This window comes from Rhinolophus sinicus, chromosome 18 (genome assembly GCF_057876585.1).
Source record: "Rhinolophus sinicus isolate RSI-liver-muscle chromosome 18, RSI-T2T, whole genome shotgun sequence".
In the NCBI taxonomy this organism is placed as follows: Eukaryota; Metazoa; Chordata; class Mammalia; order Chiroptera; family Rhinolophidae; genus Rhinolophus; species Rhinolophus sinicus.
The window spans coordinates 117,140,404-117,166,405 of record NC_142518.1 but is presented as its reverse complement, the minus strand read 5'-3'; the positions used below and the strand labels follow the sequence as shown (position 1 = coordinate 117,166,405).

The 26,002-nt window shown below is 38.4% G+C and overlaps 1 protein-coding gene across 2 annotated transcripts; it reads left to right on the top strand.

Annotated features, from left to right (window-relative positions):
- Nucleotides 1-2,502: 2,502 nt before the first annotated feature.
- On the top strand, nt 2,503-25,361 carry RLIM (ring finger protein, LIM domain interacting). Of its 2 annotated transcripts, none has more exons than XM_019747987.3 (4): nt 2,503-2,697; nt 15,960-16,152; nt 17,044-17,127; nt 18,461-25,361. In XM_019747987.3, exons 2-4 carry the CDS (start codon nt 15,984-15,986, stop codon nt 20,050-20,052), a joined length of 1,845 nt encoding a protein of 614 aa, XP_019603546.1. In that variant the 5' UTR covers nt 2,503-2,697; nt 15,960-15,983; the 3' UTR covers nt 20,053-25,361. The 2 variants fall into 2 exon arrangements, with proteins under 2 accessions (XP_019603546.1, XP_074180283.1); XM_074324182.2 differs by lacking the exon at nt 2,503-2,697 and adding an exon at nt 4,579-4,597.
- Nucleotides 25,362-26,002: the final 641 nt, after the last annotated feature.

Genomic DNA, 26,002 nt, shown 5'->3' with positions numbered 1-26,002 from the left:
TCATCTAGACTTTTTTCTATGCATATTTTCACATATCTTTTAAATATAAAAATAGAATCATACATGCCATTCTGTAAATTACTTTTTTCTACTAACAATATACCTGAACATTTCTAGATCTAGCTACTCATTTTTAATGGCGAGGTAGGAGTCCATTATGTAGATGTACTATAAAGTATTTACTATTGAATAGTTATTTTTCTGATTTTGCAGTATTTCAATGATTAACATCTTTCATCATTCATTACATAAACCTTTGCAAACTTGTCCACTTTTTTTCCTTAAGTTACATTTCTGTATGTGGACTTGTTGGTTAAACAGTATGGATATATTGAAGCTTTTGATACACATTGCCAAATTGCCTTTTAAAATGTCATATTAATTTGTACCAGTAGCATACAAGTGTGTCCAGTTCATAGGATCTTCATCAACACTTAATATTATCATTTTTTAATCTTTTGCATTCTGAGGGGCAAAAAAGAGAATTACTGTTTTTATTTTCATTTCTGAGTACTAGTGAGTTTGAACATATTATCATATGCTTACCAGCCAAATATTTTCTCCTTATTTGAATTGCCTATCCATGTCCTTTGCACATTTTTAAAACGAGGTATTTATCTTTTAAAAAATCAATTTATAGTACCTCTTTATGGACTTGTGATATTGGCCATATAAGTTTATCATATTCTTGTCAATTTGTCATTTGTCTTTTAATTTTATTATAAACTAGTATTACCATTTAGCTCTCATATGTCATGCTGAAATTATTTTTTTCAGTTTGTCATTTGTCTTTTAATTTTACTAACCTTGTGTTTTGACATTCAGAAGCTTTACTTTTATTTATGACGTTGTATTTAACAGTATTTCCTTTCATGGATTTTTGTGTCATGTTTGCAAAGTTCTTCTATATCCCTAAGGCTATAGACATATTTACTTACACTTTCTTCTACTTCTTTTGTGAGTTTATATTTTATGGTAAGCCACATTTGCCTTAAGAATATATCAAGGAGTGGCTAATGTTATTAGTATAAGCTCAATATCAGGCTTAATAGCATTGCAGGTCACTGAAGAATTTGTTTTACACATTGTAAGTAAAAGTTCTAGTACATAATTATGTAATATAAGATAAAAAGTGAGTAGAGACACAGCACCTAAATCATATACACATACAGTTAAAAATGACAAGATCAAGTCTGCTGCGAAATTGAGCCGGGAAGTGTGTATGAGGGAATTGGGGTAACTGGAGAGAAATACTTATATTCCAGGCTGATGAAATGGCCATCATGCCGAGGGGAGTCATTCTCTCAAACAAATATTTGAGCTGGCTGGGGAGATAACAGTGAACAAAACAGAGGTTTACTGCTCTTATGGGGTAAACAAATTATATCTTGTCAGATTAAGTGCTTGAAAGAAAATCAAGCAGGTAGGGGAGGGAAGCTGTTATTTTAAATAGGGTGGTTAGGGAAGTTTTCTCTGGGGGGACAATTGAGAAGAGACTTGTTTGAGAGGAAAGATATGAAGGCAAAAGATTCCAGCCTATGTAAAGTTGTAAAGGGGGGAATAAGATCGGCTTGTTGGAAGAACCATAAGAAAGCCAATGTAGCTGGAGTGTTACTTGAAAACACAGAAAATAGAAAAATGGAAAAAGAAACATGGAAACACCCTAAAAACTTGGGTAAGGTCGTTGTTCTTCAAGTGGGAAACGGGAGTTGGATTCTGTGTGACTCATTCTGTAGCTTCCTTCAGGCATTACTATCTAGGAAAGGCCTTCCTTAACTGCCCTTTCACAAATTCCAACGTTATCCGATTTTCCCACCCTTTCACAATCACCGCCCCCTTTCAAGTATTTCAGAGTTACCTTGTCAGAAGAGGTCATCTCTGACCACTCTTTTTAAAATTGCAGTTCTCGTTTCCCCCTACCGTGCACTTCCCACCCCTTCCCCCTGGCTTGCCGGCTTTTTCTCCTCAGAATTTACCAGCAATTATATTCTCATTCTCCATGAGAGCCGGTATTTTGATGTTTTAATTTCCGCTGCATCCGCAACATCTTCAATTGTTTTTGATATACAGTTGGCGCTCAATAAATGTTCAACATGTTGAACAAAAGGTAGGATGTGTATGAACTGATCTGGACTCATGGAGTGAAGCGACCTCATGTTAGACTAATATCGCATTTCTAGGTCTCCGAAAAAGGCTTCAAGCACTCAGAGGGTTGGGTCCCTCAGTTTTCAAAATGGGAAAGCAAAGGTTCCCACAATTCTCAGAACGCGAATTTCTCGCCACAATTCAAAATGGCGGAGGAAGGTGGGGCCTGTCACATGGTGGGCGTCACAGCAGCTTTCCTTTTCCCGACCTCGGCCGCTCGGCCGCGTCGGGCTGTGCCCCTCCTACTCCCGCCGAGCCTTTCCGAGGAATCGCCTGCGATTGGCTAATAGGCGGGAGTTCGGGGGGGGGGCTGCGGGGCCGGAACGCAGCATCATCACTTCCTGTTGTGGGCAGTCGTTTCCGGTCGCTGCTTGGTAACAATGGGGGAGATAATGGCTGCCTGAGCAACGTCTCGCAGCAGGCGCTGGGCTAGAGGCGGGTCTCTAGCAGCGACTCAGCGGAGGCGGGCTTGAGAGCGCAACAGGGGAGGCGCGCAGGGGCCTCGGCGGCGGCGGCCGAACCGACCGAGTCGGATCCCGACACTAAAACCCAGTAAGTGGAAGCCTTGGGAATCCTCTCTGAAAGGGATGGAGAGCGAGAGGAGCACAGCGGAGCCTCGGCTGCCGCGTTTCCTCAAAATGGCCTGAGTACTGCGTCGTGGCCGAGGCTCAGCTCCTCCTTCGGACCCCAGGCCCCGGTTGCTGTGGGGGGTTCCGTGGCGTAGTCGCCGCTGCCATTTTAATTGGGTGTATGGTCGACAGGCTCTGAAGAAGGGGAAGGTGCGGGGTAGGACTTCCTCTCCGTGGCCGCGCTAGCCGCAGCCGGGGCCCTCCGGAGTCTCTGGAACGGGGGGAGGCGACTTTCCAGTGTTGGCCTCAGGCGTGACGATCTTTCCTGGTTTCGGGGTTTTCTCCTTGGTTCTTTGGAGGCTTCCCTCGCCTCTCCCCGCCCCTTTTACATGGTGGGCTTGGTTTGGGAAAAGGGAAAATCGGGTTGCTGTAAGTCAGATGCTGGGAACTCTTGGGCCTTTAGATTTCCCAGGATTTGTAAAAGCCCATTTTGAGCACTTCAGGGCACTATCAATTAGGCGCCCCCTGAGGCCATGATGACATCTTCCCTGAGGATCTGAGGCAAATGTGGTTTACTCCCTCGCTCGAATAACCCCGGCGTATCCTTTGCCAGATATCACTGCAAGGACCCCCCTCCTCCCCCCCAGAAGAGAAGAGAGGGAAAAGCCTTTGCGTGTTTGTTGTTTTTCCCTGGGAAAGAGTGGGAATTGGGCCAAATGATTTTCAAGTTAATTTCCGTTCAATCAGCCAACAGCCCAACCCCTCCCCCCTCAAAAAAAAAAAGCCTAAGGGTCTCAGCTTCTGCGGGCGGTACCTGCCACGTACGCCATAGCTTTAGTAACTAGTATTAACCGGTTGGGCTTCTGCTTCCTGAACACTCAGTCCCTTTTTCCCTTATGCTGATTAATTTCAAGATGGAGGAGACAGCCACGTTCCTTCCCTAGACAGTTTCACCATACTTATTCCACAGGTTAGTCCGGGAATCTGAGGCCTAGCAAGCGTGTTATTTAGGTCATTCTTCCGTTTTGGGGCAAGAGGAAGCATTTATATCAGGGTGTCATCCACCATTTGCAAGGCCCCACAATAATTTTTTTTGCTGGAAATAAGGAGCCCGCATTTCCTGAATCAGAATTAACCGCAATGGCTTTGAGTGATTGAAGGGAGGAAGAAATAAACGTAGTACTACTACTAATCTTTCTTTGACTCTTCGTGTTTAAGTACAAAATAACTACTCATGGCACTCCATCAGATACATTATGTCCATCCTGGATGACTTGAGAGCAGGCAGGCACAACTATATCCCCCTCCCCCATCACTTTTCTACATTGTAACAATAAAGTATCCAGGAAGACAAATCCAAACGCTTTAAAATGTGATTCTAGGACTCTTTTTTGTTACTGAAAAATGTTTCAAAGTCTTTATCCTAAGATGTCCTGATGATCTTTCATACTTTGTAGTTACTGCCACTGCCTAGTACTATTTTACAGAGGTAACTGTAATGTGCCAAATAAGTCTTTGAAAGTAACTAGTAAAATCTGAAAATAATTACAGGTTTGATAAGGTAAGGCCTATTTTAAGTAAGCTTATACTAAAAGGTAGTTTGACTCTCAGCCTTTAAAAGAAATCTTATATTTCTGGTTCCCTCTGACCTTCTCAGTCTCCCCAAATATCAATACTAATATTGAATTAGGTTGGGTAATGGGGTGTGTGTGTGTGTGTAACAAATATGTAGGATGTGTATTTTTTAGGATGTGTCTGTTTCAAAGAAAATGTCTATTTTATAAAAGAGGAAGAATAATGGATTCTTTTTTTTCCCTAGAGCAGAGAGTGAAGAACACTAAAATCCAGTTTATTGTATTACAATACTATGTCATAAAAGTCAGGTAATTTATTTTTTGTTGCGTCTCCTGATGATTTATGTGTAGAATGTGTGTTTTAAAATCTGTTTTGCAGGCCCTGTAATTGGATGGGCTTATTTGATATATGTTAGTTGGTGTTGCATATACTTTCATGATGAGAATGGATATTTTTCATTGGTAATTCAAAGAGTAGTGTTTCTGAGTAGCTGGAACTCACTGGTGCTTTATCTGTGAATTTTCCTCTTTTAAAATAATGTCTGAAGTTTACCAGTACCTGTATCGAACAGAAGGAACAAAATAGAAATTTGCTGTATTAAATCATTGTTGGAGTGGGATGGGTATAAATAGTGTTTAAATGTTCGTTGAATAAATAACATGTCAGTAGACTATCTTACAGGAATATAATCTTACATTATTTTGTGTGTCCTATTTTTTTCCTTCAAGATTCAAAAATTATATAATTGATATATAATACTCTGATTGGTATTAACTCTTTTCATCATCATTGTTAAAGTAACCACATAATTTATTGCCCTAGCTGCGATGCTTTTAAGAGCAAAAGGGATGTTATTCTTAATTATGCCTGGACAACAGGCACAAACAAGATTGTCCCAGGCAAACTGGGATGGGTAGTTAGCCCAAATTCAAAACCAACTAGTACTGAATATTTATGTGCTAGGTCCTGTATTTCACATGCATGGTTTTATAATCATCACAGCAAAGCCTCACGAGGATGTTTACTCTTTTACAGAAGTAACCAAGACTCCGAGAAGCATTTATTAAGCAATTTGTCCTCAATTAAATAGCTAATAAGTGGTAGAGTCCCCATTTTAACCCAGGTCTGTCTGATGCCCGAAGTCACGAAACTTTTATGCCTCTAGACTTAATTGCTATCTAATTAGATCAGAAATGCAAAGAAAATGAAAGGTTGTAGTAAAAAAATCGATAGGTTATGTTGCATCAAAAACTTATTAACACTTAAAGGGAACCTGCTTTATGAATCAGGTGAGCATTATTTAGCAGTTACCCCCCCCTCCTCTTTTTTGTATGGCACAGTTCCCGTTTCAGCTGTTACTGCTTGGGATGTAATTTGATAATTTAAAATCAGCAGTGGTTTTATGAAATAGCTTAATAATGAAATGATATCTAGAAATGTTAGGCTGGTTGGGTATATTCTTTCAGGCCTTAAATAACACAGTAGGTCAAATGGGGCATCTGCGTTCTTGGAATTATAATGTGTATACTACTTTTTCCATAGCCCTAGTGGATTGGGAAATAGAGCAAATCACTGACCAGCCTGCTGTTCCCTTGATTTACCGTAGAGTGGGTAACAAATTATAATGGGAAAGTCCTCTGAAAGCCAGACCAATGAAGTACTAGAATTTGGGGCCACTGCCTAAGACTGGGACATGTTTTTCTTTATGTAAGTCCAATTCCTTAACATTTCTTTATGACACAAAGATTTCCAAAACCTTATGGCCCATTGATGTCAAAAAGAAGCCAGTAAACATAATCCCTTGACATTTTGATAACCAGTGAAAACAGCAATAGGACTTCTGTGTCTTAGTTTTGCTCAACCTTGAATATGTAAGTTTTCCAAAAAATGGAGCCGTTCATTTTTCCTTTCATCAATTGAAGTATTTTTAGATTTAAAAAAAAAAAAGTATTGGCAATTTTGAACAATTGGGGAATGTATTTATGAACTTGTGGTTTTGTTCCGTAAATGTATGTAGTTGATGCCTTTATTGTAGATTTTCTTGTATTTCAGTGCTCCAACCCAATATTTGAATTTCATTAGCCATAATTGCACCTACATATGTTGAGACAAGTATCTGTAGATAGTGTGTGGTATGCATGTAGATTCATGGACTTCCTGTATAAGTCAGGACTACAAGTTAGGCTCCTGTTACAATGTCTACATGGTGATGAACTTTCTGGGGGGTGAGGGGAAGGAGATGTTTGTGTTCAGTGTTTTTAATTTCTTCTGGAATGAAGCATGGTCTCTTTCCTCTTGCTCTCCACTTGACTGTAGGAAGAAAGGAGTCAACTCTGAGTTACAATTTTCACTTATTGACCAAAGTTCCCATTAATGGCAATTACATCTAAGGTGACCATATAATTTGTCCATACTGGGACACTTCTGAGAGTGAAACAGGGTCATATTAAGTACTATAGGACAACAGGTGTAGGCTGCTACATTTCTGTACAAATTGGGGATATATAGTCACCTTTGTCATTTCTATTTAGAAACACTCGTTTAGGAAGCACAGTGGTCAGTTTGGTTCTGTAACACAAAATTGATTTCCTGAAATAAGTTAATAGTCATTTGTGTAGATAATATTTTCTTTTTTGGTCAAGTGATTTCAATTTTAAAAATTGACTTCACTCTTTTTTAAGAAGTTAATTTTTTTTAAACTTTTATTTATTTTTAAGTGTGTTTTTCCAGGACCCATCAGCTCCAAGTCAAGTAGTTGTTTCAGTCTTGTTGTGGAGGGGTGCAGCTCACAGTGGCCCATGTGGGGATCGAACCGGCAACCTTGATGTAAAGAGTACCAGATCTAACCAACTGAGCTTACTGGCCACCCCAAGAAGTTAATTTTTGATGGAAAACTAATGTCCTTAAAAATAATACTTTATATACCAATTAACATCAAAATGGCTAATAATGAGTGCTTTTACATTAATAACTTTTTTATATATAAACACATGAACTTTTTTGGGTTTTGAGTTATTTTGGGACTTCTTGAGAATAATGAGAAGCAATTCAGAATTGAGTTCATGTGGATAAGATCAAATTCTAATTTCCTGACTTAGCTCAATAATAACATGAAATGGGTAATCGAAGATTCAATTCACTGTCTGAAGTACTTGAGTGAATTGAAATGTCATCATAATGGTTTCCTTTTTTTAACTAGATCCTGTGAATTGGCAGCATTTAGCTTGGTCTCCGTCCTTTGATTTGTTGATGTTCTTTCTATTTAACAGTTTTAGAGGGTTGTAGTAGTCAAAATTGTGAGCTACAAGTCAGTAGACTTCCTGCCAAGAGATTAGGCACATGAGGGCCGTTTCTGAATCCTTTTGTTGTTTTTGTTGTCCTTTTCAAGTGGCAAAGATAGAAGAATATAAGCAAGGCTAAGCTAACATTGCCATGCAAATATTTTATAATCTCATATTGCTATAATATCAGCCATGGTGGAGCCCTTGGTAGCATCCTCTAATAGGCTAATATTAAAAATAATCAACAAATTGTGTGGGTGGTGAGAGTAAGTAAGTAAAGGGAGTGAAACATCAATCCTGTCCTGTGTTTAAAGAGGAATGCTTTATATTTCTCTTCAGAAAGATAAGATAGTCACAAAAACGGAGATAGAAGGGCGTGAGTGAAAGAAAGGCAGTGAGAAAAGCATAGCTTCTAAGCTCATGTCCTAGTTATTCGTGTTGTTTCTCAAGCTTGATTTTTCTGACTTAATACTGTAATGTCACTGGTTATATCTTATTCATAGTCACAGGTTCATAGAACTGGAAGGTACCTTGTAGATAGTTTAACCCAATACTTTAATATTGATGAAGACCCTGAAGGCCGAGAGGTTAAATGAATTGGCTGAATTGACATAGCTAGTTAATGTTACAGCCAAAGCAAGAATCTACTGTCTCTTGTTTTTTTCCTTTTCACGCAGCTGAATACGGCCCTGCTACTCATAGAATAAAAAAGTTATCTGGTTGTTTTCAACCTTTTACTTGTCTGTTCCAAATGCAATAAAATTGTAATGAAACATTCTATATATGGAGAATTCCCAACACTTTTGGTAACTACATGTGAGATGGTACATTATATCCTGACCTCAAGTTCAGCAGTTCTTTGTGACTTGAGTTTTTTAACAGTGTTAAGTATTTTTCATTTTGGTGATGGTATTATTTAGCTAACGTTTTCTTTATTGACAAGGATTGCATGTCATTAATTCATATCTACTCTTGGAGGTTCTCAGTGAAGCTCTGTTACAAGCAGAATGATGCCTGCCCTTCTCTTTTCAGTGACACCTTTTTGATACCTGTGTGTGTTTTTAATGGGCATGTTCTGCTTTAGAACACTGTTGAGTTAGAAGCTTGTATGAATACATGCAAAGGGGGAAAATGCTCAAGATTCTTAAATAATTGGTTGGTATTAGGTTACCTTGGTTGGTATTAGGTTACCCACCATACCTTTCTGTACCTTTCTGTTCCTAAAAAGACATTATTTCTTCCAGACTTAACAGATGTGGCTTGTTTTTAAGTTGATATTCAAAGAAGCATTTGAATTTCAGAATTCAGTTTTGTACAGTATGTTGTTAACTGTATTTTGGTGCCTTAATTGGGTGCTATGATGCAGTATGTCCATTGAATATAATATGTGCATGTTCATACTTAGCATCAAGTCTCCTGACCCATTAGTACTGATCAGTATGTTTTAAGGGGCTTTTTGCCCCAACCTCATAAAATACATTTTTAAAACATTGATGTGCATGGATTAGGAGAATTAAATGAACTACTTTTAGCAGTGATCAGAAACATAGTAGTCTGTGTAGTTTATATTAATATATGATAATGACTGTAGGAGAAATGGAGATCACTAACAATGCTTTAAAATTCTCAAGGTGAATAAAATCTGCTTTAAATTCCCTAAATACAGTTAGTAAATCTCAGGTTTGGTTTTCTTGTTTGCTTTTCCTCCTCAAAATTAAATTTACCTGACACAGTCATACATTCATTGACCAAACGAGTAGTTTTTGAAATGACTGGGCAAAATTTCTAATTTGGCTGTTTGTTTCCAGGAATGGATTTGGATGTATTGGCACACAGTATACAGAGAGAGAGATAAGATTAATAAAACCATGTGGTTTATCCAAGGGGTAACTGTGTTTAAAATGAATATACTAAAAGTTGACTTGTTTAAAAATATAAGTCCTGCATGGTTTATACTGCTTATAAAGGTGTTCTTGTCATTTTGGAAGTTTTTATACCAGGAGTGAACCTGGTATAAAAGGCTCATAGTGAGATTGAATACTTTAAACATGACTATTGGGATTAAAGGAATGTATTTTAAAGTATATATAGTCTGGGGATATATTGGGAGGCAGTTGTCTGTTTAGTGGAAAGTTGGCAATTTGGAATCAGGAGACCTGCATTTAATTACTGGCTCTTTCCACTTGCTAGCCACATGGCCTTTGGTAAATTACTTCCTCTCTGTGATTCTGTTTCTTATCTGTAAAATAGAGGTGGTGATTCCTATTTCATAGGATTGTTATGAGGATTAAAGGAAATATAGGTTAAAAGGCTGTGTAGATACGGAGTGGTGGGTATTACTTATAACTGGGGGGAGAACTAAGTGATTTAAGAACAGTTATATATTTTTCTTTTTTAATTATTTTTTTTTCAGTTACAGTTGACATTCAATATTATTTTATATTAGTTTCAGGTGCAGAGCATAGTGGTTATACATTTACATAATTTATGCAGTGATCCTCCGATTACTACCCACCTGGCACCATACACAGTTGTTGCACCATCATTGACGATACTTAGTTAATAATAATGTATCAATATTAGGTCATCAATTCGAACAAATGTGCCACACTGATGTAAAGCCTTACTGATAAGGGAAATGGGAGGGTAAGGGAGAGGGTAGGTGGGAACTCTACTTTTTGGTCAATTTTTCTGGAAGGCAAAAACTGCTCTAAAAAGAAAGTCTATTTAATTTAAAAAATTAATGTATTTTTTTCTCTTAAAGTGTTCTATTGATAAGCTTTTCATAGAAATACTTAAGCCTAAAAGTGGCTGATGCTAATTGTATATACTCAATCCAAAATTCCTGACTTATGCAGGTGAACATTATAACTGAGAGTAAGAGGACAAATACATTTAAGATCCTCTCTTTTATGATGACAGAAGGAGCTCAGAGGTGTGTGGGGATCCTTTTTTCCTCTTACTAGTTAAACTGAAAATGGGCCACACGATTGTTGACCACAGAGTAGACTCTAGAGACCCATCTTGTTAACATCCTTCTTCACTACTGTTTTCACACCAAAATGGAGAGACCCTGTATTTGATCATTTGGACTGTGGTCTCCTGACGTTTTTGGGGTGCTTTAACCTTTCAAATGTTCACTTTCACTTAACAAACATCAGTGATATTACAGCTACCAAGAGCTGAACTTGTGGTTTAGATTGATTACATTTTTCCATTATATGCCACTTAAGTGGTAAAGGGACTGCTTAAAATGAGACCAGGCTCACTGGGTGTGTGTAAGTTTATCTCACCAGGCATGTGAGGGTGTTGCTTACGATTTCCTTTTCTTTCCAAATGTAATTACCTCTAGTCCGGGGACCTCTGCAGGTGTGACAGCAATAACTCACCCCTTAAATGTCCTTAGAGGGTAGAGATGTCTTGCCAGTGCTGAAATCTCTTTACCCCCATTCCCAGCCCAGGGGAAATAAGGCAGAGAGAATGGAGGCTTTGGGCAAAAGTAGAGAAGCAAAACAGATTTCTCTCTCCCTTTTCCCTAATCCACTACAAGAAACAAACTGCTTCTTTAAAGGAAACCTAGACCTTAGCAAAAACATCGTGTGTTGTGTTTAATGAAGCCTTGAGGGTTTGCTTGCCATTTTGAAATAAAAAATAAGTGTGTTGTAGGGATGTCAAGTGGGGGGGGGGAAATGTCCTTGATTTTCTCTGGCATGTGTATGAGAAGGTAGGGGGAAAGGAGAGCAGCATGTTATTATGGAAGTAATAGTAAGTTGGATTTGCTCATTTGCTGCTGTGTGAGTGTGTCTTATTGTGTAAGTTTTGAATGAAAAAATTAAGTCAAAATAAAAATTCCTCCTGCGTGGAATAAACTAACCTCTAATCTCATCAGGCAGGAGCTATTTAGGATTTAACAGTCTCTAAAATCACTGTCAGAAGGGTTTTAAATAGAGGTAGAATGTTTTGTTGTCTCCAACTTCCAGGTAGGAAATGAGAGAAATTCTAAAAAGGTCAAGAGTGAATCTGGCAGATTTGGGAGCATAGGAAAGAATTATCTCTCCCATGTGTATTTGTAGGGTATTCAACATTGTTATTGTACTTTTGAAAAACCAAGGGGGTGTATAAGTAGTGGGTTTTTAAAGAACATGAACAACATATTGGGAATGCTTTGAAACTCTTTCCATATGTTGGATTTCTCTACCTTACAGACAAATTCTTTGAAGCTGCACTGTCTAATATGGTAGCCACTAAGCACTTGTGGCTACTGGACGCTTAGAATGTCACTAGTGTAACTGTGGAACTAAACTTTAAATTTAATTTTAATTAAGTTAAATTAAAAAAGTAAAGCAGTGTCAGATATTTTTCCATTTTATATTTTGGTAGGACTACAGTTTGCTTTGACTTGCAAATTTAGCATCCAGTTTGAGATGTGCTGGAAATCTAAAACAGATTTTGGAGAGTTGGTATCAAAAACAAAACAGAAAACATTTCACTAATTTTTATATTGATAACATGTTGAAATGATTTTTGGTTATGTTGGATAAGTAAGATATATTGATAAAATTAATATTTCAAAGATATAAAAGGCATGTAAGGCACCAAGTGCCACTCTGGTGGCCCACACAAATTCTGTGTGCAGAAATGAATGACAGAATTGCTAGTAAGATAGTAACAGTTTCTTAGGTGGTAAAGTTTCATTGAACCTTGAAGGATGAATGAATTGGGGAGAGTCTAGGAAGGGGCTGAGAGAAGTGTGAAGGTAGTAAAATGTTGGCTACCACCTTACTCCATAACCTTTGAGGGTGGTGTTCAAGCACGTGAACCTCTTGTACACGATATGGTCCTCAAACTCCTTGCTACTCACCGATTCTAGAGCAGCATCACTTAGAGACTGAGTTAAAATGCGTTTCTCCAAAACAATAGGGTGGAAAACCTCGGTGTCTGCACAGAAACCAAGCCAGACTAGTCCTCAGTATTATCCAGATGCCCCATCAAAGAGGTTCTCAGCCCTGGCTGCATAATAGAATTACCTGTGAAATTTTTTTTAAGTGTCGCTATCTGGTCGACCCCAGAGAAAGCTCCGCAGGTGATTCCAGTACCAGCCAAGGTTGAGGACCATCCGTGTGTAGAGCAAATGAGGTTTATTTGGCAGTGAGCCCCACTGTAGTTAACATGTTTTCTTCTGTGTTTGCAATCTAATCTATCTGATAGCCTGTTGCAGAATTTTTCCCGTAGCTTTATCATCAGATTTTACTGTACTATAGCTTACAGGCTTCACTCCTTTGAAGATTAGATTATTCTAAAATCCAGTATTTTAGTATCTCTTCCTGTTCTCTATTATTTATCAAAGATTATCATTAGAAATTTTGCCTTTTGGGCTCTTCATTCTCTCTTTGACAAGCTTGTTTTCTCCACTCGTTCCAGTTGGAAGGTGATTCTCCTTGTTGAATTAAATAGAAACGAATAGAAGTTGAGTGCTACCCTCTATCTTCTGTTACTATACCGACTCCCCCACACACTCAGTACAAGACCCCTTTCTTGTTTCAGATTCTGGTTTTCAAAGCCATTTTAAAAAGCTTTCCCATATTCTTGTAAGTTTCTGTTCCTAATAGGTTTTAACCTCCATGACGCTATTCTTAAGACTTCATGCCATTCCTCTAACAGTACTTGGTATGTGAATTTTCTATTGTCTTTGGTTCATGTCCTTCAGATGTCAGAACTTACCAGACATTTTTGTCTTGTTTGAACGATTTATATTTTTAAAGGCTTTCGACCCTACTGAGTTGTATCTTTTATAAATTAATTTCAGAACTATTTACTGATCCTTCATGAGTGGACTTCATCCTAACTTTCAAAATGTTAACTGCTTAAGTTCATTAACCAGATGTTACTGTGGTTTTCTTCGGTTTGAGGAATTGTGGCTGAAGATTTTTTTTTCCTTTGTGCCTTTCTACATTTTAAAAAATTAGCTGTTTACTGTTACCAATACCAAATCATATTACTTAGGTATGTATGGAAAAAGGTGATTTGTTAATTTTTTTTATTGCCTGGGCCACATAATTTTTATGAGTTTTATTTAAGCTGTTGCTTTCCAGTCTTCTTAAAGTTTCAAGTTACTATGAAAACAATGTTTTCCAGAAATTTCTATAGTTTCCTCTTACCAAAAGTAAGGATTCTTAGTTATGAGATTAGGAAGCTCTTTCCAGAAACATTAAGGTCTCCCTCCCCTCCCCCTCTTTGACGTGTTCATCTTATTTGTTTAAACAGTGGTAGGATAGTTCAAAGAATAATGATCTAAGGCAAACAGTGGAGCTCTAGATGTGTCCGTGTCTAGACTAAAATGTATTTAAGCTCAGCAGACAGGGGGAGAGGCTTTTTTTATTTTTGTATCTGAAAGAGGGTTTGTTGTTATTTTTCTCTGTAGTATCGACATGTGAACATGCAGAGACTTTGTGTGTCGTGTGTGAGATTATATCCTAGTACCAACATAGGTTCCCTCTTTTCCACAAATCAGATTTTCATATGTTCAAGGAATGAGCTTTCATCTTGTTATCATGAAATGAACATAGATGAATCTGGAGTTAGAAGGAACAGAATTACAGAATGAAAGTTTTGTTTGGAGTCTTCCTGTGTTTTAGGTGGCTTTTCATGAGAGCAGTTAGTGGAAGGTGTCTGGAAATCTGCCAGTATAGCAGTTTCCTAAGGCCAGATAAATAGTGAATGACAATTGACAATTTGGGGCTAGTTTTATGTACTGTCTATAGCAGGGGTTGGCAGACTTTCTGTAAAAGGCCACATTTTTTTTGGTGGCTTTTCTAGTAAAAAAGGAAAATTGAGCATATTGCATAGTTATTTATATAAAAATAGGTCATATTTCTACAAAGTTTTCCTTCATAAAACTCAGTATAATAATAATTGAATACAGTTTTATAGTATCTGTCTACTGATGAGAAGCATGGTGTTCTTTGGGGGGAGGCGGATAACATTTTGCTTAATTGGGGCTAAACATATTCCTTACCATCAAAATCACTTGGAGAACTTTGTCTAGTGGTACTGACTTGAAATGAGACTTTCCGTAGTTCATCTTCGAAAATGTGTTCACACACATAGAGGTATTGCTGTCTAATCAATGACAAGCATATAATTTTGATGAAGCATATTCATTCCTGAAAAGGCATTTATAGAATTCTGTTAGATTCTGCTGTTGACATTGACCTGTTATCATAGCATTACTCTGCAGAATCAAAGGTTACTCGGAAGCTCCTTAATTGCACAGTTAAATGGATTTTGAAATGAAATTTCCTTTGTACTCGCACTGAGGTCCAGAAAATGCTTCTGGAGCGGTAGTTTGTGCTCAGAAAATATGTGCTACAAATGTGTGTGGGAATGCAGCTCTTGTTTGTTAGCTAGCACAAGAAGTGCACAAAGCAGCTTGACATTGTGATTCCAGTGTTAGTTATTGTTGAAATTACTTTACTGCAGTATAAGTTTTAAATATAAGCACTATTTTGCCTTGCAATTTTAGGTTGAAGTCTAGCAAAAGCTAATTTCCCAAGCCATTCATTGTTTGGTAATGGTAATTGAGTAATCTCTCATTCAGAAAAAAATTCAATCTTGGACCTGGGTACAGCAAGTCACACTAAAACGTTACCAGTGCTAAACTGTCCGGATGTGCAGGTTCTGTTTGTGACAAAGATTCCCAAAGTCCACAGTAATGAAGTTCACCATTGACACTGCTGGTTCAGTAACAACAATGGCTTTAACTCCTTTCTACCAACTACCTACTCAGGAATAATATAATGGGGGGAAAAAACAGGCTTTAAACACCTCACATTTTCACAAGCTTTGTAGATTTTGTTCAACGGGGTCTTTTACTGTTTTACACATTTTTTCCACCATTTCAGTTGTAATACATCTTAGCAAATTCCACTTCAGGTTGTGCTGAATTCATGTTTTCTCAACTTTGAGGATATTATCACCTGTAGTGGTTCCATCCAGATTCACAGAGGCTACTTCTGTAGTTCAAATCCTGGAATAATCAACAACTGAATAGTATCAGTTACACTTATCCACTCATCAAGAGCCAAGAACAACCGATCAAAATCATTTGTTGCCTTGTTTTTCAATTGATCATTGACATATTCCAGTATCCTCAACTTTAAGCAACTGTACTCACCAAGAAAAAAGTATGGCCTATGGGTTATAGTTTGCCAACCGCTGACCTTGTCTTTTCTTATTATAACAGCTTTTCAGGAGTTATTCTGCTGACATCTCATTCATTTGAGGTCTTAAAATGCACGTCTTGATGTGCATTCTGGATTTTCACATAATTGAAACTGTTATATAGGATGCATACTGCTGTTTTCAAGGTTGATCTCCTTTCTCCTTTTAGATCATTTTCCACTTGTTCATCAAGATGGAAAGCTCAGATTCTAACGATAAAGGAAGTGGTGATCAGTCTGCAGCACAGCGCAGAAGTCAGATGGACCGATTGGATCGGGAAGAAGCTTTCTATCAATTTGTGAATAACCTGAGTGAAGAAGATTATAGGCTTATGCGGGATAACAATTTGCTGGGCACCCCAGGTATGTAATATGTAGTTTAAGAATTTATATATGCAAATTGCTGGTCTTAAAAAATAGCCTGTTTTGAAAGTCTGTTTCGTTAGTCATTATGGAATACGATTTTAATGCAAGAATGACATGTACTGCTGTACTTCTTACTTGATTCTCTTCATTCTTTTTTGGAATTATCCTTTATTATGAACTTACAGTGAGCTGAATTGAAAAGAGTGGAGCTGATCAAGTTTTTGTTGTTAGTTAGCTCTATTTAACTTACTAGACATGAGTCTAAGTGTGGAAGAGCTAATGGGAACTTTAGTTCCTAGAACAGACTGTCTGTTTTGTCATCTCTGATTCCCTGAATATGCCCCAGTCATAATCCTCCAAAGCTAGCCTTGGGTAAAATTGTCAATTACTCAGAACTTTGTGCTTGGTTATTTTCTTTTGCCCAGTTAGGTCCCATTTGATCCACTTAAAATTCATTGTCTCCCCTTCCTCCTTGTTTCTGTTTAGTTTTCCTAATCTTTGAGTGATTGCTTACATTTTCAAAGGTGAGGTGTTAGTTAATGAGAGTGCTTTTTGAGCCAACAGTACCAGACTTGAATCAGAATGCCTCAGTTGGCCTTTTGGCCCTGCCATTTATTAGCCCGTCAGTCTCTCGCACAGTCTTTTTCCTTTTTTCAAAGTACAGGTGGTGATATCTACATCCCAGAGGTGAAATTATAAAGAATGAGTGAGTTTATGCAAAAGCATTTAGTAAACTAGAAAGAAATTTATATAAATATAAGTTGTAAGGTCATGCTCCCAAAGAAATTAATTTTACCCAGGTTCCCCACTCCTTGGTTTTCATCTCAGATGAGTAAGAATCATTGGTTTTTATTTGTAATTTGGCGAACATTTTAAAACTGTTTCCAGGTGAAAGTACTGAGGAAGAGTTGCTGAGAAGACTACAACAAATAAGAGAGGGCCCACCACCACATAACGCAGATGAAAATAGAGGTATATTTCGCTTTGCGGGCAGTGGGTACAGGATGAAATAGATAAAGAACTTCATAACAGTTAATGTCATGAAGTTATAACAGCCAAAGATTTTCCAGAAATGGCACAAATTAATTTGGTGCTAAGTAACTGCTTATAAAAAGAGAAAGGGTATTTTCTTGACATTTGGTGAGAATGTCACCATGTGTTCTTTTCTGCTTCACCTTTGGGTTGTTTGTGTTCATTGGGACATAATGAGAAATGACCTATTTAAATGTGATTTTTTTTTCTTGATTTTCCACTTCCATTGAAATTTCCTTCTGCCTTCTGTATTCCTTCCTTAGAAACATGTTTATGAGTTCCTCACTGGCAGAAAGAAATGCTGTATTCTCTAATGGGGTGGTTCTCAGAGGGATATAATATTACCCCTTAGGGGACATTGGCAATGTATGGAGACGTTTTTTTGGTTGTCACAACTGGGGGTTTGCTACTGGCATCTAGTGAGTGGAGGTCAGAGGTGCTGCTAAACATCCTAACATCCTAAAATGTACAGCACAGCCCCCACGACAAAGAATTCTCTGGCTCAAAATGTAAGTAGTAGCACTGTTGAGCTATCCTGCCCCTACCTTAGGTCTGGCGTTTCTCTCCCAATGTGAAGTAGAGAATTTCACTGTCTTAACCTAAGAGACTGTGGTAACAGTCTGATTCTTGAATGTGCCATTACGTGTATTGTGCTAGGTTCAGACTGTTCATTTGGTCTGATCTCCAATTTCATGTGAATTTAAAATCTTGGTAACATGAAGAAATATCGAAACACTTTTAAATCTATAAACCTTGTTTATATTTTTGCAATGAGTACAGCAGTCTTTTATTTTCAAATTTCCCGTATTATCAAAGTCACTTAAGAACCTTGAAGAAAAGTTGTAGACTAATGAACATTTGAGAAAAGTGTAATTTGAACCAAAATACTCACCCTGTACCGTAGTTGGTGCTTGCTTTGTTGGATTATATTAGCGTTTTGACAGTGGACTGAGAAATGTCTTCTAACAGCCCACAGTGGTATCTATGCTAGGTTCTATATATGATGAAGTACTGAAAATAGAATTCTTCCAGATTTCTTTTTAAAAAGTCTCTTAAATTTTTCTTGGGTTAGCTTGCCCTTTCAAAATGGAATTGAAAATTTCCTGCCTTTACTTGCAAATCTGTGCAGTGTAGTTTACAAAAATCTGTAAAGGTGAAATCTGTTCAGAATCTTTGTCCTTTTTTCCTAACCCAAAGTTTCAGAGCACTATTATATGATTGTCCTAATTTTAGTAGTTCCTTTTTCTCCCTCTCCCCTCCCTTTTTAAAACAGGTGGAGACTCTTCAGATGATGTGTCTAATGGTGACTCTATAATAGACTGGCTTAACTCTGTCAGACAAACTGGAAATACGACAAGAAGTGGGCAAAGAGGAAACCAATCTTGGAGAGCAGTGAGCCGGACTAATCCAAACAGTGGCGATTTCAGATTCAGTTTAGAGATCAATGTTAACCGTAATAATGGGGGTCAAAACCCAGAGAATGAAAATGAGCCATCTGCAAGACGTTCCAGTGGAGAAAACATGGACAGCAACAGCCAAAGGCCAGCAGAAAATCCACGGTCAGAATCAACGTCTGCAAGGCCATCCAGGTCGGAACGAAATTCAACTGAAGCCTTCAGCGGAGAAGTCCCGCCTACTAGAGGTCAGAGAAGAGCTAGAAGCAGGAGCCCAGACCATCGGAGAACCCGAGCTAGAGCGGAGAGAAGTAGGTCACCTCTGCATCCAATGAGTGAAATCCCGCGAAGGTCTCATCACAGTATCTCATCTCAGACTTTTGAGCATCCTTTGGTAAATGAGGCTGAGGGAAGTTCTAGAACACGGCACCATGTGACATTGAGACAGCAAATAAGTGGACCTGACTTGCTCAGTAGAGGTCTTTTTGCAGCTTCCGGAACTAGAAATGCCTCACAAGGAGCAGGTTCTTCAGATACAACTGGTAATGGCGAATCTACAGGATCAGGACAGAGACCTCCGACCATAGTCCTTGATCTTCAAGTAAGAAGAGTCCGTCCTGGAGAATACCGGCAGAGAGATAGCATAGCTAGCAGAACTCGGTCAAGGTCTCAGACCCCAAACAACACCGTCACTTATGAAAGTGAACGAGGAGGTTTTAGGCGTACGTTTTCACGTTCTGAGCGTGCAGGTGTGAGAACCTATGTCAGTACCATCAGAATTCCGATTCGTAGAATCTTAAATACTGGTTTAAGTGAGACTACATCAGTTGCAATTCAGACCATGTTAAGGCAAATAATGACAGGTTTTGGTGAATTGAGCTACTTTATGTACAGTGATAGTGATTCAGAGCCTAGTGGCTCAGTCTCGAGTCAAAATGTGGAAAGGGCAGAGTCACGGAGTGGAAGAGGGGGTTCTGGTGGCAGTGGCAGTTCTGCTTCCGGCTCGAGTTCCAGCTCGAGTTCCAGTCCTAGCTCGAGTTCCAGTGGGGAGAGCTCAGAGACTAGCTCAGAGGTGTTGGAAGGCGGGAATGAAGGAAGCTCGTCGTCAGGCTCAGGTGCCAGGCGAGAGGGTCGACACAGGGCCCCGGTCACATTTGATGAAAGTGGCTCTCTGCCCTTCCTTAGTCTGGCTCAGTTTTTCCTCTTAAATGAGGATGATGATGACCAACCTAGAGGACTCACCAAAGAACAGATTGACAACTTGGCAATGAGAAGTTTTGGCGAAAATGATGCGTTAAAAACCTGTAGTGTTTGCATTACAGAGTACACAGAAGGCAACAAACTTCGGAAACTACCTTGTTCCCATGAGTATCATGTCCACTGCATCGACCGCTGGTTATCTGAGAATTCTACCTGTCCTATTTGTCGCAGAGCAGTCTTAGCTTCTGGTAACAGAGAAAGCGTTGTGTAATTAAGGTCGCGACTCTCGGCTGTAGCTGGCATAGTGATGGGCAAACAGGAATCACTTGCTTTATGTCCACTTTTTGAGTGGTACTGAAATGTAAAGTAGCAACCTGAATTGAGTCATTGCTTTCTGAATGAATCTTTGTCCTTTCCCCACCTTCTGTTCCAGAATAAAAGGAAATATTTAAAAAGCAACGTTTTAGGACATAAAAATCTGATTTCACTATCAGTAATTGAGGTTGCTGATGACTTACCATATATGCTTGTCAGTTTCTCCTTTGTTACCTTCAAAGATCTGCCTTAGCAATGGCTCTTACCTGTTTCACATTGATCTTGAAAGTTTCCTGCGCCGTAGGAGAGGGGTAAGGAAATTCTCAGTTTAGCCTAGGTTCAGTACATCTTCCTAAGTGATTGCTGTCCCCAGTTATTAGTTGGCACAGATTCAGCTACCTGCTGAATATCATTTGTTCACCTTTCACACAAGGTGATTGGACATGTCAGTGTAAATAACACTAAGGTTAGGGTCTTCTAAGTGTCTAACTGTCTCCTCAGCCCATCACTGTGGCACACCGTAGAGTGAGCTTATAGTTTCATTGAGATATTTATCTTGTGGAAATATTAAAAAAGCCTATGCTTGTGTAAGTGAAACAAATCACATTCGTTTGTTTAAAAATGTAAAGCTATTTTGTAGAGGCTCAGTACTTTTCCAATGCACTGTTGTAATAATGCATTAAAACTTGTAAAGTCCCATGCTTAGAAATGAGAAAACTGCTTTCTGTGAGCCAACCTAGTAAACACACCAAACAGAGTACAGAGCTGCTTTTGTAAGTGTATAGATGTCAAGAGCAGAACATATTTCATGTATGTGAGCAGCTACTGTGACACAAAGGGAAGGACAGTGCAGAACTGAACTGCATTGAAGACCAGTGGAAATGGTGTATTTCAGCTTGGATTTAGGCAGGAAATGAAAGACCGGAGGAGTAAAGCAGACTGCTCTGAAGAGCTTCAGCTTGTCATGAAGACGCTAATACAGTACAGACATTGACTGGTTTCAGAAGGTGAGGTCTTTGACACAGTCTTCTTTCTACTTGAGCAGATGGAGTAGATTGGCAGATTGGGCAGAGCTTTGGTTGAAGAAAAACCACTACCACGTAGCACCAGTTCCATTGTTTTTACAAGTCTACTCCTCAAAAAAAAAAAAGGTGGAGGAAAGACTATAAACCACTTTTAGCATAACAATTGGTACAGATGTGTGTACTAATAGGAAAGTCTCGAATTTGCATTTTCGAGATTTGTCATTTAAGGTACTAGTGCACACTTGTTACTATTTCATCATTCTCTCTCTAACACAGACCTAACATCTCACATTTAAAGACCAGTTGAATAATAAGGGATTTTTATCCTTGGTTGCAAGTGAGTTGTGTTGGGTTATTTGAAATTCACATTTCAATTGTGCTGCCCGTTTTCGAAGATGAGACTGCTGACTTACGATCTATGGGACACGCACTTTATGTTGTTCCCTTACTGGTAACAATAGATCTGTGAAGAACCCCAGTACGCTTGCTGAATTTCTCTTTGGACGGTGGTTGGGGTTAAGGTTAGTCTGACTGTGGAGGACTGTGTTTGTTTTTCTGGGGGAAGCCGATGGGTCCAAAGAGGGATTGAGCACATCCTTGGCCATTAACAAAGTGAGCTGACTACCTGGGCATAGTCAGACACTCTACAAAATCAGTCTGTTTTAGAAGTTCTCTGGGTACCTTAACTGTTAGCAACTTAGCTGTAAAGATGATTTCAAAGCTCATACTTTCATGTTTTCCTCTGGCTTTCAATCCTACCTAACTGTCAAGGAAATTAACTTGTAAATATGGTAGTTGTTTACTAAGGATATGTACTGCTCTTGCAAGAAAATAATGTCCAAACAAAGCTTCACTTATTTTTTTTAATATAAGCAGAAACCACTGTCTATGGCGCTTCTATAATACATTTTATCTTTTTAAAAAATTGTCCATTTAAAAGTCAGGATTCCTTTATATTTGTGGGCCTCCTTGTCTCCTTTCCTGAGGGTGTAAATCAGTGGTTTTCAGATCTGCAGGGGAGTCCTGATTGGCTAAGAACAAACCCGTTTTTCTCTTGGTATAAAATGTCCCATTACTATAGGGGTGTTCATTTTCTATAGTTTAAAATCAACTGCAGCTAAGCATAAAAATCATTGACAACAGGTACCTCCCTAAGCTCCCAAGATGTATTGCTCATTTGTAAAGTATTAAAGTGAGAGGTAACTTGTGCAGAATTCTGGTAATGAATGTAGATATTAAACCTATTCCTAAACACTGGAAATAGAATTTTAAGTTTTTAGCCTTCACTAGAATGCACAGTCGACACGTGCACATGGACCCCTTTTTCAATAGCACTCACCTATTTCCATTGGATTATGTAGAATGGATACAAATATTTTAGTGGAATTTGCTACTTATTATCTTTTTAATTTTGTGAGGTCCATGATTAATATATACTTAACTAGTGTTGTGGACCTTGAAGACAAGGTCATTTGTAGGTGTCAGATGTACAGTGGAGAACAAAGATCTTTTTTCCCACCAGCATCCAAACACCTATTCTCTTGAGGGAGCATTTTCTTGCAAAAGACTTTACGTTTCATTTTGTATCTTTGCACTTTTTCTTTATTAAAGAAAGATTCTGTCTTGAAGACCTACTTGGAACTTCATGCAGTAATAGGAACAAGGAAAAACAATGTTGGGAGTTTACATTGTTCGAAGCATAGGGAAAAGTACTAAAAACTGAATTTCCTTGAATATTGCAGGTATTTTTAAAAGTTCACTTACTAGTCTGAAACATTTGAGGTGTTACTATTGTTTAACTCCAAGCAGTTGTCAAGGTTGCGGTTTATTGGTACTAAAAACCAAAACCGAACAGTGAGGTTTAAAGTTTGCAGACTTGGATCTGTAGCAGCACTAGAAGAAGAGCCATGTTGTTAATTTGGAACATTTGCTCTAAAAAGAACACAGTAGTTGTACCTCAGTGGTGTTAATGGGTATTGAGGGAAGGGTTCACATTAGTGTTGGAGAGTAGGTAATCCTTGTGCAGTGAACAACAACAGAAATGTTTAACACCAAGATTTTATAGCGATATATAGATATCTATATATGTATGAAATCTCTAAAAACACCATTGGAGTTTATCCAAACTTTAAGATTAGGAAACTGGTTATCTGTGTTACCTCAAGTCATTTCCCCCCCTGGGAAAACATGTCCTTTCCGTGCCAATTATGCTCTCCTAGTGTCATTGTCTCAAGTCATATTTATGAAGGTTGACACTTAATATGCTTTGTATTTAGCCACCTGCTTCCCAAATGTCCAGGACGTGAAATAAGTCCAGCATCAGCCATGACTTTCCCGAAATACCCACGTGGTAGGGAGATGAATGAATGTTGCGAAATGCTTCTTCAAAGGCCCTTTTTACAGCTTGCTAGAATACAGTGGCACCTTGTGGTGATTGTTGATACTTTTAAAGATGGAAGATATTCCCCCCCCCTTCTCCTTTGTTCTTTTGTGAACGAAAAATATTTGTAATCTGCCTTATATGAATTCTGAAGTTTTACCTTACTGGCTTCCCTGTCAAATTTACTACCAACATTAAGTACTTATAGAAGCCACGTTTGCAGGGCACTTTTATTCTTTTCTTGTCTTACAAGACTATGCTGATTGCTACTTTGTAAAGTATTCTGTACCTTAGTAATGCAAGAGATTGATAAGGCACGTGTTAAAGTGTCAAGTGTTTCTTTCCTTAGTATAATTCTTCAGTATGTTTAAGATTCAATAACAGTGTTGTGAATCATTGCGTTAACTAGTAAATTGTACACTTTTGCAAAACACATTTGAAATTGTAAATCATAACATGCTTTATTTGGAAAGGTGAAGTGCAAGGTCTCAAGAACTAGTATTTAACTTATTTTTAAATCAGATTTTTAAATAAGCAACTAATAAACAGCTGTGAGTTCAGTACCTGCCCTTTAAAAATTTTAGCATTCTGAAACTGCATTCTTAACTGGAACATTTCTAAAATATTATGTAATATTCCCTACAGGTGAGCGATGTCACTTGATTTAAGTAAATCCATTTTGTATCTAAAATGCAGCATAGAATAGCGCTGTTATTGAAGTGTTGGAACTTGCAAGGGATAACAACAGTTTATGAGTTTTATGATTATTTTCATTTCTATGTAGGTGTTTTAATTAAAATTTGAAGGAAATAGGCACGCCCGCTAACACTCAAACTTATAGTGAGGTACTTGTTTTTTTATTAGTGTTTCTTTGCTACAGACCCATAAGCTGCTTTATAGTCACTTGGATTGAGTGATAGATAGATAGATATCTTAAAGACACGCAGTGAAAGTGACCCCATCAAACCACTGTGCCTAGTTATTTTAGGGTTCCTCTATCAGTTCCTCATCTTGCAGATTTATTCCAATACTAAGGTATGGTTGAACCAGCTGCCCAGCCTTAACTCCATTTAGTGCCCCTCTGGTAACATTCTTTTAACGGATTGATCCATATGTTTTAACTGTCCAGTGTTGGGATTTTACCTCTTGAGAGCTCCATTTGTCCCTGGTGCTGCTTTTAAAGATGGAGGGCCGTGAGGTATCGAGTTGAGTAGGTACGCAATTGGCCCGGTTACATATCTGTGCCTGTTTTATCTTCTCCCAGGAAGAGCTGCTTGGGGATAGATGTTTACTTGGGTTTATGTAAAGAAGTGGGCAGCAATCTTGGACAGCTTTCTGAAGTCTGTAAGAACCTGAAGGGATTCAGAGGGGGGATAGTAACAAAGGCTGCCTTTATGTCTCTGAACACGAAGCACATAAATGTATGTTGTGTAAAGACTGAAGTGATTGTTATACCAGGGCTTCCTGACCTCTGGGAGAGACTTGCAAAACAGCAGAAAGGAGCACAAGGTGAAGTGAATTTGGTTGGCTTGCCTTATCTGCTTTCTCATTTTCTTTAAATTTAAACCTAAACATAACACCCTCCTCCAGTATCTACCCAGCAGACTCCTGGTTGGGAAGCCCTGTATTCAATTTTGAGAATGTACCCAGTTTCCTTTTGTTTTGTACAGTGCTTTACACTTGCTAAAATTTAACTTGTTTAATGCAAAACAAGACCTTGAAAGGTCAGTCATATTAAAGCTGGTTTGATTATTAATAGTTATCTTTTAGGAAGAAGCTTTTTCCCTATGTAAGATGTCATACTGCAGATTTAAAATATAGACTATCAATAAAATGCATGAAGTGATCATTTGTGCTTGATCATCTCTCCTTGGGTTTTTCTTTAAAAGGGGGAATCTGATAAAGGTTCTGTTGCTTCAGACTGATTGCAGATAGACATGATTTCTAGAAATGAGTGGAATTACAGCACAACCTTGGTTTTGGTTCCCCTCACTGCTATGAGTGTGGGCAGGTACTGGTTTACGGGATAGAACTTGCATTCTGTGTTGTGTCATTTAATGGCTTAATCTTGGTAAAATGAAAGATTGAAGTATATTCTCATACAAGAATCCTGGAAAGATCTATGTAAATGACATTTTAAATGACAGTGCATGTTCACTGTTTATTGTATTTTCACCATTGCCCTGACCACTCCCTTGCGTGACCTCTGTAAATACAAAAACTTGTCCTGGTATGCTCATGCAGCTTTTGTCTTCCATCCCTACCACCAGCCTGTCACACATGTTGCCTAAGCCACTAAGATGTCTGTGTTTCTAAGTAGGTTGTCACATTCTGATAACCTGCAGGAGGTTTCCCTTTGGTATTGATACTCATTTTGCCGATGGTGAATTTTATTGTTATTTCATTTCCTGTGGTTCCTACAGCGCCCTGTCATTGGCATGGCAACTCAGTTCCTTGTGATAATTTTGGTGTGGTCGACTCTTGGCCTCATGCCCTTCCCA

Coding starts and splice junctions, on each gene's coding strand:
- RLIM (XM_019747987.3), top strand. CDS start 15,984: ATGGAAAGCTCAGATTCTAACGATAAAGGAAGTGGTGATCAGTCTGCA. Junction 16,153..17,043: donor CAATTTGCTGGGCACCCCAG/GTATGTAATATG, acceptor AACTGTTTCCAG/GTGAAAGTACTGAGGAAGAG. Junction 17,128..18,460: donor TAACGCAGATGAAAATAGAG/GTATATTTCGCT, acceptor TTTTTAAAACAG/GTGGAGACTCTTCAGATGAT.